The 14,818-nt window shown below is 26.2% G+C and overlaps 9 protein-coding genes across 9 annotated transcripts; 4 read left to right on the top strand and 5 right to left on the bottom strand.

Moving 5' to 3' along the window:
- Positions 1 to 1,086: 1,086 nt before the first annotated feature.
- On the top strand, positions 1,087 to 1,771 carry EHI_096570 (lysozyme, putative). The gene has a single exon (XM_651841.2). It carries the CDS (start codon positions 1,089 to 1,091, stop codon positions 1,725 to 1,727), a length of 639 nt encoding a protein of 212 aa, XP_656933.1. The 5' UTR covers positions 1,087 to 1,088; the 3' UTR covers positions 1,728 to 1,771.
- A 134-nt stretch (positions 1,772 to 1,905) lies between these two features.
- Positions 1,906 to 4,455, top strand: EHI_096560 (phosphatidylinositol 3-kinase, putative; the record flags this gene model as incomplete). The annotated part of the gene is made up of 1 exon (XM_651840.1): positions 1,906 to 4,455. The coding sequence occupies one exon, from the start codon at positions 1,906 to 1,908 to the stop codon at positions 4,453 to 4,455; it is 2,550 nt and encodes an 849-aa protein (XP_656932.1).
- A 36-nt stretch (positions 4,456 to 4,491) lies between these two features.
- EHI_096550 (uncharacterized protein) lies at positions 4,492 to 5,739 on the bottom strand (the record flags this gene model as incomplete). Its single annotated transcript, XM_651839.1, has 1 exon — positions 4,492 to 5,739. One exon carries the CDS (start codon positions 5,737 to 5,739, stop codon positions 4,492 to 4,494), a length of 1,248 nt encoding a protein of 415 aa, XP_656931.1.
- Positions 5,740 to 6,233: 494 nt separating this feature from the next.
- On the bottom strand, positions 6,234 to 7,299 carry EHI_096540 (uncharacterized protein; the record flags this gene model as incomplete). The annotated part of the gene is made up of 2 exons (XM_651838.1): positions 6,234 to 6,376; positions 6,444 to 7,299. The coding sequence occupies 2 exons, from the start codon at positions 7,297 to 7,299 to the stop codon at positions 6,234 to 6,236; spliced, it is 999 nt and encodes a 332-aa protein (XP_656930.1).
- Positions 7,300 to 7,422: 123 nt separating this feature from the next.
- EHI_096530 (uncharacterized protein) lies at positions 7,423 to 8,247 on the top strand (the record flags this gene model as incomplete). Its single annotated transcript, XM_651837.2, has 1 exon — positions 7,423 to 8,247. One exon carries the CDS (start codon positions 7,423 to 7,425, stop codon positions 8,224 to 8,226), a length of 804 nt encoding a protein of 267 aa, XP_656929.1. The 3' UTR covers positions 8,227 to 8,247.
- Positions 8,248 to 8,296: 49 nt separating this feature from the next.
- Positions 8,297 to 10,390, bottom strand: EHI_096520 (vacuolar protein sorting 35, putative; the record flags this gene model as incomplete). The annotated part of the gene is made up of 1 exon (XM_651836.1): positions 8,297 to 10,390. One exon carries the CDS (start codon positions 10,388 to 10,390, stop codon positions 8,297 to 8,299), a length of 2,094 nt encoding a protein of 697 aa, XP_656928.1.
- Positions 10,391 to 10,636: 246 nt separating this feature from the next.
- EHI_096510 (MADS box transcription factor, putative) lies at positions 10,637 to 11,437 on the top strand (the record flags this gene model as incomplete). The annotated part of the gene is made up of 1 exon (XM_651835.1): positions 10,637 to 11,437. One exon carries the CDS (start codon positions 10,637 to 10,639, stop codon positions 11,435 to 11,437), a length of 801 nt encoding a protein of 266 aa, XP_656927.1.
- An 81-nt stretch (positions 11,438 to 11,518) lies between these two features.
- On the bottom strand, positions 11,519 to 12,432 carry EHI_096500 (uncharacterized protein; the record flags this gene model as incomplete). Its single annotated transcript, XM_001913463.1, has 2 exons — positions 11,519 to 11,926; positions 11,980 to 12,432. 2 exons carry the CDS (start codon positions 12,430 to 12,432, stop codon positions 11,519 to 11,521), a joined length of 861 nt encoding a protein of 286 aa, XP_001913498.1.
- An 81-nt stretch (positions 12,433 to 12,513) lies between these two features.
- Positions 12,514 to 13,496, bottom strand: EHI_096490 (Ras GTPase-activating protein, putative; the record flags this gene model as incomplete). The annotated part of the gene is made up of 2 exons (XM_651834.2): positions 12,514 to 13,299; positions 13,353 to 13,496. The coding sequence occupies 2 exons, from the start codon at positions 13,494 to 13,496 to the stop codon at positions 12,514 to 12,516; spliced, it is 930 nt and encodes a 309-aa protein (XP_656926.2).
- Positions 13,497 to 14,818: the final 1,322 nt, after the last annotated feature.

Here is a 14,818-nt window from a genome sequence, read left to right as displayed (position 1 = left end):
AACTATTGTTTGCTTCTGTATTAATATTTTTGTTTTATTTTTGGTAATAATACTATAAGAAACACTAAAAGGAGAGTATAGTTTTTTTTAGTTATTTATAAGTTGCTTATCTATGAATGATTATAATATACAGAACAAATTAAAGTATAATTAAAATCTTCATTAAATTCATTAAGAAATAATAGACTTGTATTAAATAAATAGATAGTATTTAGGTCAATAGATGAAAGTTATAAATGGATTTTCATTCAATTTTCAATAACTAAGACATAATTAAAAATAGTAAATTAAAATAAATGACTTAACAAAATAAAAAGTAGCATATTAACATATAACTGAGTTATGTAAAACCCTTATAAAATGAATTATAACTAATTAACTAATGAGTTAAATGTTAGATTCACTTTATCTGTCAAGTCTTTAAAATGCCTCTTTAGCAAAACCAATATAAAATTAAATTGTTCTTCATTTCCTTAGAAATAATTAAAACTAATTTTAAAGACAAATACCTTTTCTATTAGATTTATTTTTCGGAGTATTTAGATATTTTGATACAAATTTTAAAAATGGTATTAAAAAAAAGAAATACTAATTTTTAAAAAGAATTTCAGAGTTATTAATATAATAAAAAGTCTCAAATAACTACTAAGTATAACAAACTATTACATAAAGTACTTAGTTTAACAAGACTTCTACTAATTTAACTCACTAATTCAGAAATTATTTTAATAAAGAAATAAATAGAACTATGGTATAAAAAGTATAGACAATTAAACAAAAATATCTAACCAATAAAAGTTTCTACTTTTCTTAAATTTAAACATATTCTATTTGAACAGCAAAAGTTATGTAATAAAGTTTTCTTACAACTAACAGAGAAAATAGGAAACAAAACTAATTCCAAGAATAATCAGAAGCAGAGTTTTTTCAAACTAAGAAAAGTCAAAATAGTTAGAAAAGTAGTTTGTAATTTCATTTAAGTTTAATAATGATAAAAGTATAATAAAAGAATTAAACGAAAAGATAAAACAAAAATACAAAAATAGAATAAATGAAAATAAAAACTTAAAAAAAAACTAATTTTTTATATGTTTGTATTTGCTTTACTTTTGGCTCTTGCTTCAGCCGAATCATATGGTGTAGATGTATCTCAACCAACATCTGCTAGTTCTATTTCTTGCCTTAGAAATAATGGATTCACTGGATTCTTCATTTGCCGTGCTTGGTGTTCACCAGGATATTTTGATGATAATGCTCCATATACTCTTGGACAAGCTCAATCTGTTGGATTTGTTGGAGATAACTCAGAAGTCTATTTCTATCCATGCCTCTCATGTGGTAATGCTGCTGGTCAAGTCCAATCTTTCTGGTCAAGCGTTATTGCAAATCAAATGAAATTCAAGAGAGTTTGGTTCGATATTGAAGGTCAATGGTATTCAGATGTTGGATCAAATAGAGCTTTCTTCCAAGAACTTATTGATACTGCCCTTGGAATGGGTATTGTCTCTGGTGTTTATTCATCTCAATATTATTGGGGATGCATTTTTGGATCTGGATACAGTTATGGTCCAGCTGCTTCTCTCCCATTATGGTATGCTCACTATGATAATTGGGCTTCATTCGGTGATTTCTCTTCATTCGGTGGATGGTCATGGCCAACTATGAAACAATATAGAGGAGATGTTTCTATTTGCTCTGCTGGTGTTGACTATAACTACAGAGAATAAGCTACTCATTTCTTTTTATTTAATTTTTAAAGTTTTATTTGCAATTTAATGTTCAATTGAAAAGATATAATTGTTAATGTTTTTCAAAATAATTTAACTCATTAAAGCTTTTATTTTTCAAGAAAAAAGATATATAAAATTAAAATAAAGAACTTATAAATATTCTTCATAATAATTTATGGCTAGTGGAGAACAATACCAAGTCTTTTATTTAACTGGTGAAATTAATGAGTTTGTACAAATATGTATTAGTTCTATGGATGGAGATATTGATTATGCAAAAATTGGAATGCCTGAATTTCCAAAAACTAAACCAAATCAAGTATGGATTGGTGCAACATTGATAAGTGGTGGTGTTCCTATTGCAATAGAAGAAGAACGAACACCAACAAGAGATTATATTTCTAAAGCTGAATGGAATGATCGTATAGTATTTCCTATTCAATATAAAGATCTAAGTGAAGACGCAGTTGTAGTATTTCGTGTGTATTGTTATCATGTTGAAAAAGGGTATGTTCCAGTTGGAGATGCTGTGTTACCATTATTTAGTTCTGATAAAGGAAATGTTTTAAGAAAAGGGACTAAACGTGTAAAAGTAGAACCTTGTAAAAAAAGTAATTGCAGTATTTCTTTGGATGTAGAAGAATATGAAAGACAACGTCTTCAAAGATTAATTCTTGATGAAAAAGAAGAACGAATTAGTACTAAAAAAAATGCGTTAGAACGTGCTGAGAAATATCAAACAAAAATGATGAGTGGTACTAGTACAACAGATTTTCTAGATCAATTTACTGCATCTATTGTTCCTGCTTTTCGACAAGAAGAAGAAAAAAGAACTGGAAGTCTTATTTATATATCAGTTATTCTTCCAGAATTTGATCATCCAGTTAAAATACAACGAAATGAAAAGATACCATCTGAATTACCAACTGGACTAACTCAAGGAAGAACTACTGAAGATGGTCCAGTAACAGAATTGAATTTTATTGGTCAGAGTAATGAAATGGCAGGAGAAAAAATGTATATGAAATTAACTGCTTCTCTTGACGCTAAAGGTATGGGAGATAATAAACCAGTTAGTATAATGGAATATAAAAAATTGGAAGCTATTAGTAGAATGCCTGCTTCTGTTACTGTATTAAATGCTGAACAAAAGGCTTTATTAAGAAGATATGGTAGATATTTAGCTGCAACAAATCCTAAAGCTCTAAATATTTTCTTAACACAAGCTATTGATTGGGAAGATCCTCATGAAGCTGCAGAGGCAATTGAGTTTGTAAAAATATGGCAAAAGATTGATGTAGAAGATGCATTAGGATTATTATCTATTAATGATAGTAATGTTAGGTCATATGCAGTAGATTCATTAAAAAGTACTACCGATGAAGAGTTTGAGAATTATTTATTTTCTTTTGTTCAAGCACTAAGACTAGAAAGCCAAGAAAAACCAGGTAAACGATATCTTACTGATTATCTGATTGAACGATGTAGAGAAAATTTTGTCCTTGGAAATTGGTTTTATTGGTATCTTACTGTAGAATGTGGTTGTACCAATGGAGATATAACTTTCTATAAATGGGTTCGTGATATGTTTGGGTACAAAAGAAATCCTGAACATAAAAAAGAAACAGAAAAACAAATAAAACTTATTTCAGAAATTACAAAACTACAACTCCAATTTATTGCCAGTCCACTAAGTCGTCCTGAAAAATTAGAACAATTAAAACAATGGATTGAATCACCATTAGTTAAAGAAATATTTGCTGATGGTTCAATTGCTTTACCATTAAACCCACGCGTATATGTAAAAGGTATTAATCCCAAATCATCTTATATATTTAAATCAAACAAAGCACCATTAAAATTACCATTTATTGTTGACACTGAAAAAACTAAAACAAAAGGAAAAATTAATTATGAAAATAAAGAGTTTATTGTGATTGTTAAACATGGAGATGACCTTAGACAAGATCAATTAATTGTTCAGATGATTGCATTAATGGATAATTTATTGAAGAAAGACCTTATGGACTTAAAATTAACACCTTATCATGTAGTTGCAACATCACCAGTTGATGGAATGGTAGAGTTTATACCATCAGATGGAATGGGAGATATTATTAAAGATGGAACTTTGAGAGATTATTTAATGAAAATGAATGGAGGTTCTATTCCTACACAAGTAATGAATAATTTTATTAGAAGTGTTGCAGGAAATTCAGTTATTACTTATCTTCTTGGAGTAGGAGATAGACATTTAGATAATCTATTAGTAAGAGGAAATGGAGTAATGTTTCATATTGACTTTGGATATATTTTAGGAAAAGAATGTAAACCATTCCCACCTCCAATGAAGTTATGTAAAGAAATTGTAGAGTGTATGGGAGGGAAAGGAAGTACTCAGTATCAAGACTTTACAAAATTATGTTGTGAGTGTTATAATTCAATTCGTAAATCATCTAAATTAATTATGAATTTATTCCAATTAATGACAGACTCCAACATTGCTGTATTCCAAGAAATGGGAGTTAAAGTTATTATTAAATTAAAAGAAAAATTAAGAATGGATATTTCTGATGAACGAGCAGCAAAAATAATGGTAGGGTTAATTGAAACAAGTGTGAATGCTTTATTCCCTGTGTTCGTAGACTCCTTCCATGATTTTGTTCAATATTGGGTTTGTTTTTCTATACAATTATATTTAATGTACATTAATACTATAAAATAAAAAACATACTAACAACAAATAGAAAAGTTAAATTATTTAATTTTTTCTGTGACTACTATTGTTTGGAACTGCACTTGATATAGTAACTGTTTTATCATTTTTGACTTTAATACTTTGATGCAATAATGCTTTTTCTCTTGCTGCTGCATTTTCAAAATCAACAAAACCATAACCAGTATGAAGACGTACTTTAACAACAGGTCCAAAATTTTGTTGGAATACTTCTGCAATTTCTCTTTCAACAAGTCCTGTTGTTTTTCCTATGAAAATAGAATAATCTGAAGCTGGAGCACTATTTTTACTTCTAGAACTATTTTCACTCATTTGAGCAAGTTTATAAGATTGAACAGAACTTTTAGTATGTATCTTCACGGATTTAAGTTCAAAAACTCTAAGAAATGCATTTTCTGCAGTATATTCATCACTACAAATAACCCCAATTCCAAGCATAGTTGGAATTACAAATGTTAATAATGAGAGTCTTGTATTTGTTTCTAATTGTTGAATTGAAAGAAATTTTGTTTCAATAACACTTTGAACAGCTAATTTCTCTGGCTCAATAATAAATATTTTATTTGCATCATATGCAATAATTGAAGGAAAATGAGATACCAATTTAAATGAACTACCTCTAAAAGGAAGACTAACTTTTCTTGTATTATCACCACTTGTTAAAATTGTTCCACATAATAAAAATAATTCTTTTTTACAAAAACATGCATCTGTTAATTTTTGTTTAAATGGATATTTAGTGATTTGTGTTGTTTCTGATAATGAAGGAGAGAATGTAAATATTTCTCTTTCTCCACAAACACAAGCATCACTATATGAATTATTTACAAATATATGTTTTCCTATTAATGACTTGTGTGATACATGTTCTAAGACTTCATTATCTTTTTGAGAAACTATTTGATAACAATGTAATCCATCATGACAAAGAACTAAAAATTGTTGGTCTTTGAAAAATCCATCATTACTCCATACTAAATCAATCAAATTATCAACTGAACCAATATATTGCATTGCTGGTAATGAATAAATATGTGCTATTTGATCACAAATAGCAGCAATATGATGTGACGTAGGTGCAACACGAATTTTTAATGTGTTGAGAGGTAATGCAAAATGTCCTATAATAGTATTTGTTTTAAGAGAGTAACATGTTAATGAGTTTGTTTCATCATGAACATAAAGGTTATATCCATATCCATCAATACTTTGACTAATAATTTTTTCTGGAAACACAATTTTCATAGCATGAGTTAATTTTGTTGTCTCCATTAAACCACAAGAATTTTTAATTAATTTTTTTCTTTTTTTTTAATTTGTTTTTTATTTATTTTTGTCATCCTTTTAAAAAATTTGATGAACTAAACGTTCAACTGTTTTAAACTTCTTTATAACAATGAAATATAATAATTATGAATAAACTAGAAATATATAAGAATTTTAAATAAGTAAGAAACAATAATATTATATTTATTAATCTATTATTTCTTGTACGATACTTATAACTATTTTTTTTTTCTGTTGAATTTGTTTATATATTTTTTAAATAAAAAACCAAAAGATTGGAGGAACTTACATTAAAAGAAAATTTCATATTCATTTAAGATAATTAAAAATAAAACTTCATATATAATTTAAAATAATGATATAAAAAAACTTTCATTTTTGAAAGTCAAATTTAAATCTAAAAAACTAAACAATAATTATTAATAAATAGAATAACTCAAATACCATAAATAAAAGTTAATTAATTCATAAATTAAAAATTATTCATCATCTTCTTTTTCTTCCACAGATTCTAATAAATGAATATCACATGAATGGTCTGCAACAAGAATATGTTTTGTTGTTTGATTAGCAGAAAAGTCATTAATTCCAATAAAGTTACGAGCAAAAACAGTTTCGTATGCTATTGTTAAGTTTTTAAAAACAAAGTAATACAAAAACTTTTTTATAAACAAATAAAATAAACAAACCACAACTAGAACGACATTGAAGTTGATTTGGAGTTGCAATCAAATACAATCGATCATGATTAAAATATGATGCTTGTTGTAACATTCCCATTGATATTTCAAAACTTTGAGTGATTTTCAATGCACCAGTTGTTAACCAATAAATCATACCATTACCACAAGCAACCATTAATCTATCTCCTTTCATATTCATGTCAATAGAATGTGCCATAGGTGGATTAACAAGGGTATTTGTTCCAGTCTTTGGGAAAGAACATTTATTCATTACATATTTAGTTTTAGGAGATGGGTTCCATAATTTAGATTTGACTACTGTCATATCAAGTCCAGTAGAGTATAAAGTCATTTCTTTCTTATCAAAAACAAAATCAGAACATAAATGAACGTGAGTATTATTTTCTTTTATTTCATTAATAAATTCAGATGATAAATCACAAACTGACTCATGTGTTCCAACTAAATCAACAATTCTTTTATTACTGTTAAACTCAAAAACACTGATATTACCTGAATCATCACAATAACCATATCTATTATTTGTGGTGTCTATTTTAATTTTATTAATTTCATCTTTAGCTTCATCTTTGAATAATACATTTTTAATAAACAATCCATCAACTCGTAAATCAAGTTGATTTATTTCATTTCCACTTGAAACAAAACAGATATCATCATTAAATTGTGATGATGTTATTGAACTTTTATTTGGTGCTTGGAATGCTTTAATTGTTTTCATTGTTCTGAAATCCCAAATCCTAAATATTCCCTTTTCATCTCCAGAACAAAACAAAAAGTTATTGGTAAGACTCCAATTGACACAAGTTACAGGTGCATTATGTCCTTTAATTGAAGTCATTGATAAATGGTTGTTGTAGGGTTTTCTTTTTTTTTAAAAAAAACCACAAAAATTTTAGAAAAGTCATTCATGAATTAAAAAATAAAGAAAATGAACTAAAATAATTTATATTCTTTTGGATAAATGAAAATATTACTTGTATTATTTATTACCTTGACAACATTAGCCAATGAGTGCATATTAAATGGGTTTAATTTTAGTTCTATTCATTCAGAAATTGAAGATTATTCATTTTCCCAAGGCAATGAAACATTTACCTATGTTAATCCATGTGGAAGATTATTATATAATTATACAGTCAATTCAACTATCCCATCACCTGATTACTCTGTTTTAACAATTAATGTCGATGATAAAATTGATTTAATGGGTTTAACTTCAAGTGAATATTTAAAAGATAAAAAAGATTATATTGAATTTAAATACATCTCTTCTGTTAATTGTAGTGCTACAGAGAATTATGAAACAAAAGTGAAAGTGTATTGTTCTAACGATGTAAAAGACTCAATATTTTATGTTAAGTACGATGACAATGACTGTGAGTTTGAAGTCAAAATGTACCATTCACTTGTTTGTAAATACATAGAATCTAAACAAACATCTTCTACATCCCCACACCCACATCCAGATGATGATGACGACGATGATGATGATGATGACGACGATAATAATTTCCCAATAGTAGGAATTATTTTCTTGTTAATTCTTTTCAGTGGTATTTGTTTATACTTAGTTATTGGAGTTATTATAAATATTTTAGTATTTAAGAAAAGAGGAATTGCTGTTATTCCAAATTATGTATTTTGGTTATCATTGCCAATGCTTATAAAAGATGGATGTAAGTTTATTTTCTGTTGTAAGAAACCATCACCTGAACCGTTTTATGAAGAGGCACCAAACCAAGACTTTGCTGATATGCAATTTTAATGAATTAAAATATATATGAAGAAAAAAAAGGTAATAATTGAATTGATACGTAATGAAAACAAAAATTGTGTTAACATTGAATTTGTTGGTATTGAGGATTAAACTCTTTTCTTATTTTGATTTCCAATAAAGTGTTCATAAAAAAGGCATAAGTCTGTGGATCAGTCTCTTGTATAATCACATTTTTAATTAGAAGAATGAGTTTACTTATAAGTTCAACTGGAATTTCTTTATTTGTTGTAAAATGAATCATAAAATAATTTAATATCAGTACAAAGAGATGAATATTTTCTATTGATTGAATTACATTACTTCCCATTTTTGCAGTATTTTTAAGTAATTCAAAAACATGTTTATCATCTCTTATTTTTGATGTACAACCAGCAAGTGATGCACATTTACATGATAATTCACATTTTTGAACTGTTTTTAATAATCCAATTGCTTTTAATTCAACGCTAGTTCTTAAATCAATTGCTTCAGTTATTCCAACATTAATAATGTTTACAATTCCAATCATTGCTAATAAACTCTTTTCTTGTTCAATTGAATTAGAAATATCTCCATACGCCTCCCAACAAATAACCAATAAGTCTTTATATTTCATAGATTTCCATTCAGCAAGAGTTACTGCAGCTTGACTACCAATTCTAACAGTTTTACCTGCATCAATACCTTTCAATATATCACAATATTTAATTATTAAATCACTTGAAAAATCTCTTAGTGATTCTTGTATTCTTCCAGCTTTTAATAATGCAAATACCAATGGTGGAATACACCAATTTAAACGACTTTTATCATTTTGCCATTTTATTCCTATTGCTTGTTCAGCTAAATTATTAAAAATGTTCTTAAAAATTTGAGGGTCTTTCAATGATGTTATATGAATCATTCTTAACCCTTTTTCTGCGTCTTCACTAGTACTATTAAATAATGACCCACATACTTCTAACATATTATTCATTTCTTCTTCACTTTCAACAATAAATTTAGTAGAATAATTTTCTAAAATCTTCTTTGCAACAGGTACAACACGATCTTCAGGTAATTTTTTAACAGCAATCCTAAAATTCTCATTTTTAATAAAATGTTTAAGTTCAATAGAGTCAATAGGTTGTCTTAATAAATTCCATAGATTTGTTGTTGATGTACTATTTAATGGAGTAGGAATTGGAGAAATTAATGAAAATACCTCTAATGTGAATTTTAATGGAGATTGAGAAACTCTAGCTACTTGATATAATGACTGAAGAAGAGAAATAAATACATCTGTCTCAATAAACTCACAATAACGAGCAATTACCTTAACTAAAAGAATAAAATCTGATGCACTAACTGAAGTTCTTGTTAATATTTTTATTAATTCTCCAAGTCGAGAGAAAGCAGAGTCATTTTCTAATTGTTGGATTGAAGAAACAAAAGAACTTAAACCTTCAAGAAGAAGAGTAGGTGGAAGTGAATCCATTAAAGCAGATAAAACAATAGGTTTTGAAAAGTCATGAGAAGCACCAACAATTTCACCAAGTAATAATGGAATAATTTCTGTTAATAAAGATTCAGATGAAATTAGTTGACAATTAATTAATGCCTCATACACCTCTTTTAATGGATAGCACATTTCAATAATATCTTCAACCTTATTTCTATGAGAGTTATCATGACGTAATACAGCTTTTGTTGCTTCTAATGTATTTGTAATTATAAACCTATATAATGATCTATCAGTTTTTTTCTCACAAATTGAAATAAGGTCCAACATAAAGTGATGAATGAATAATGATTTAACAGGAGAATAAATACATTTAGAAAATTCTAATAAATCTTCAAGTAATTCTTCTTGATATTCAGGTTTATTTTGTATAATTCCTTTAGCAACACAAATCATTTCATAAACCCTTATTAATACTTTCATTTGAAATTGTACTTTTTCATAAAGTTGCATTGGATTTATAAGAGTTTTAGAATAATGAATAAAAGGGTTAACCTTTTTTGTTATCATAAGGTAGATTAAATGATAATCTCTGGGTATTGAATATCCATCAGACAATAAATCAAAAAGATCACTGACAGACTTTATACCATCTTCTTCATTCTCAATAAACATTTCAATATTCATTTGTTTAAGCTCAATTTTGTTAATTGTTTCACTTAATTCACTCATTCTAAAGAAAATCTTGAAAATTACTTTTATTTTTCAGTTTTTACAAAAAAAATTATTTTTAAAAATTTTTTTAATTTTAATTTTGTTTTTTCATTGATTTATTTTAAACTTTAATTTCTTCGTTTCTGAAGTTTAAAAAGATAAAAATAGCTTATTATAATTTATTTATAGTAAAAACTAAAAAAAGAGTAAAAAAGGGTAAAAACAGAACTAAAATGGTTAAAATTGGTTCGTCTAAATACAGCCATGGGAAGAAATAAAATATCTATTGAAAGAATTGCAAATGATAGAAACCGTCAAGCTACATTCACCAAAAGAAAAAATGGATTGATAAAAAAAGCGATGGAGTTGTCTATATTATGTGATTGTGAGATAGCTTTAATTTGTTTTAACTCCACTAATAATAAGATCTTTGTTTATTCATCTGGTGATATAGAAAAAACATTATTACGTTTTACAGAATTTACACCTACTCAAACACCTTTAACTAATGCTGATTATCCTCGTTTTAGTAGAAAAAGAAAAGGGGCTAAAACTGGTGAAGAAGAAGATGATACTGATGAAGAAGATGAAAAAATTAAGGTTGAACAACCAAATCAAGTTCCAAAGATCATAACTTCAAATCAACCAATTCCATCAGTTAATTCACAGGGACCATCTTGTTTCCAACCATTTAGTCAAAGGATGATGGATACTAGATTACCAAATCAATGTGTTTCAAATCCACCACCTCACACTTATTTAGATGTTCGTTCACAACTAGATAGAATAAATACAACAGTACAACCTCGTCTTGACTCATTAGATATGATGGACACAAGACCTCCTATGGATCGTCCTCTCCCAACAATGGATAGAGCAATAGATCCACGAACACCGTACCAATATACACCATACTCTAGAAGGTATGACCAAGATTATCAATATGCATATAGATATCCTGACACCACAGAAAAACCGTTCAATCATTTAGATGATAAAAGTTCAAAACCTGTTGAAGTTCCAATAGAAGAAAAACTACCAAAAAAGCCAATTGGAAGTGATTGATTAATTTATTCAATACATTTTTTCTGTTTAACTCATTCATTCTTTTTTTTAAAAAAAAAACAATTAACTTATGGTTTAAATTTAATAATTTCCATTATCTAATAAGAAAGCTAATGCATTTTCTACATTTCCATTTGTATTATTTAGTGCAAATGTTGCTTGTTCTCGAGTAAATCCACAATCCATTATTGTTTGTATTTTTTGGTCTCGCGTTTGTTGATTAGGTTGTTCATTAATTGGGTTTATATTTTCTCTCATAGCTTGCATAAATTCACCTTCTATTTGACGACGTTGAAGTTTATTGTTCTGAATGAATGTAAAAGGTGTTTGAATTTTGTCAATATAATCAAAGAAAGAGTCAATCATTAAATTTATTGAATGAGGAAGTGATGGAAAAACTGAATAAATTGGTGGGTATAAAGAGATAAGTGCAGTAATTAATCCTATTAAAGTAAAAAATATACCATCTTTAAAATTATTAAATAACATCTTAGTTGGTTAATATGACTTAATTCCTTTTAATTAAATAAAATAAAACAAACCATAATATATGAAAAATATACAAAGAAGTTATCTGAAGTTTCTAACATAAATATTTTTAATTTAATTAATGGTAATACTTCTAAATAATAATAAATAATAAATACTGTATGACTTGTTTGTAACGAATAAAATTTATGAGTGAAACGAAAAACAAATACTGACAATAAGAGACTTATTACGTTTATAAGAATATGTCGTTGAAGGAATATTCGAGTTGACCATCTTCGTTCAAGAATTCTAAAAGTATAAATTAATAGTAAAGAGTATATTATTTGACTGATAGAAGAATGACAAAATAAACTAGTAATAATACACCAAGGATGCTTATACCATTCTTCATTCAGTATTAATGTATCTTTCCCAAGAAATCCAAAATATGAGATAAGTGATAAGGTGAGTGTAGAAATAAAAATGATTAAAGAAAGTGGTGCACCTTCAAATCCAGCTTTCATTGATGAGTTTTTGTTTAAAGTTTTAATTTTTTTATAAAGAAGAAATATGAAACAATAAATAACAAAATACATTAAATTATATCATTTGTCTGAATGAGAATTTATAGGAACGGTAGATGTCTTATGTTGTGAGAATAATGAAGAGAGATCACAAGGATCACCTTCATAATTACTCAAAATTAAATCTTTATTTGAACGAAGTATAAACAATAATTCATTATCTGATGAACTATCAAACATTTTAGGATGAGTGGAATGAGGTGAAGTAATACAATAAATCTTATTTAAAATACAGTCAATCAAATCAACAATTGGTTTTGTTTGTTCATTGTGCTCAACAGTTTGTAAATGAAGAAAAATTGATGATATTTGTGACTGAATTATTTTAAATAATGATGGTGTTTCTTTAAATGGAATAAATAAGTACCTCAAAAAGAATAATGTATTTATACTTATCATTGCATCTGATTTACCTCGAGAGATAAGTACTTTTTGATAAATACAATGAAGAACCCAGAGAAGTTCTTGTGGAATATATTTAAAAGAATCAGAAATTAAAGAGAAATAAGTGGTAATAATAACTGAAATATCTTCTTGATTGTTTATTTTATCATCATAATGAATTGCTGAGAGGAAATTTAATAATGCCTTTGAAGTTTCCGTAAGGAAAAAAGAACAATATTCGGTTAAATATAAAGAATAAATTCTTGAAAATAATGTATTTCCTCTAAAAAGTGGATTGCAAATATTTGTTGATTTAATTTCAAATGAAGCAAGACTAAGTAACAAGTGAGGTAAAAGATTGTGTGAATCATAATAATGAAGTAAAACATCCAAATATTTTTGAGAATCATCATCCTTTAAAAACTATTAGATTAAAATCTGAGAAAGAAGAAAAACACTATAAAATAAAAACAAACAGAGTTTATATAAGCACTTAACAATGGAGAAGAAGGTTGTAATAATAATACCTTTAAAGTGGCATAATCTGCAATTTTGTTTGTAAATAAAAAATGTGATAAAATTTGTTTCTCAGAACGTACTTGATGTAATTGATGTGGCATAACATTTGTACGAGGGAAGGAAATATGAGAATAGAAAGGACCAAAATTCTTCTGGAGGGTTTGTGGCGGAACTGACATCTGATTGGTTTCAAAGTTATATCCTAGGTTTGGTTATGATATAAAAAAACTCTACTTTGAATGAAAAAAATTTTTAAACGAAGTTTCAGGGTGTTTCTTTAGGTAGTTTTCTCCAAGAAAAGAATGACAATGAAAATAATAAAAATAAATAAAAACAATTATTTTGTTGAAAAAAATATCATAATTACAATTTATTATATGAAGAAAAATAAATAAAATGTATTATTTGAGGAATATTTGTTTATTAATTTATTAAGAGTAAATGTGTAAATAACAAAGGTTTTAATGTTTTTATAATGAAATAGTCAAAAATTAAATTAATTTAGCTTCAATTCTTGTATGAATAATTAAGAAGGATTTTCCTATTAATGGTAATAAAATAATCATTGAATATAATTATAATTTCTTTTTGTTATTTGTTATTTTCTTTAGTTTATAAAACTTCTGAATTTTTAACTTTATAAATATAATTAATGAGACATAATAATAAAAATAGTATAGAATTACTCTTTTTAAAGTTGTTTTGTGTCAATTTGATGTTTCTTAAACTCTAGAATTGATTTATTATACTTTTAATATTAAAACTTGTTGGTAAAGAATTAAAGAAATATTTTTATATAAAGAGATATTAAAAATTATATAACAAAAGATGAAAATATTATTATAAGAATAAAAATCACTCTTAGAAACTAAAAAAGAATTGTTAAAAATAGGAAAAATACAAGATTTTCAAAAAATCTATTTTTAAGAAAAAATCATTTTTCTTACTTAAATTTTTTATAATTCATGAAGTTTATTAGAAATTCTTTTACTTACCCAAATATTCAATTAAGTTGAAAGAATTTCTTAGGTTGTTGAATAAAAAGTATTTTGTTATTTGGTTAAAGAAAGAAAAATTCTTTCCAATGTATTTTCTGTTTTGTTTTTTAGTATAAATACTTTAATATTTACTTCATTATACTATAAATTAGTATATGAATAATATATGAAATATTTGTTATGAAATTAATCAAAATTTTTTATTAAATAAAATCATATTATTTACCAAACAAATTTACTCATTAAATCCAGTATTAAATATTTGTTTAAAACTTGTAACATTATGAAAGATTTTTATTTCTGTTTGTCAGTTTAATTTATTTTTTCATTTATTATGAAGAAAAAGATTTAATATTAATTTTGTGTAAAGGTAAATTTTTATCAATACCCCCATAGATTTTGAGTTGATTCTTATCCTTTCAAAC

This window comes from Entamoeba histolytica, genomic scaffold, assembly GCF_000208925.1.
Source record: "Entamoeba histolytica HM-1:IMSS scf_1104750517767 genomic scaffold, whole genome shotgun sequence".
Taxonomy (NCBI): Eukaryota; Evosea; order Mastigamoebida; family Endamoebidae; genus Entamoeba; species Entamoeba histolytica.
Note: the sequence above shows the minus strand (reverse complement) of the source record. Positions and strands in the feature narration are given on the sequence as shown.

Bases quoted from the DNA above. Each gene is read 5' to 3' on its own strand.
- EHI_096570 (XM_651841.2), top strand. From the start codon at position 1,089: ATGTTTGTATTTGCTTTACTTTTGGCTCTTGCTTCAGCCGAATCATAT.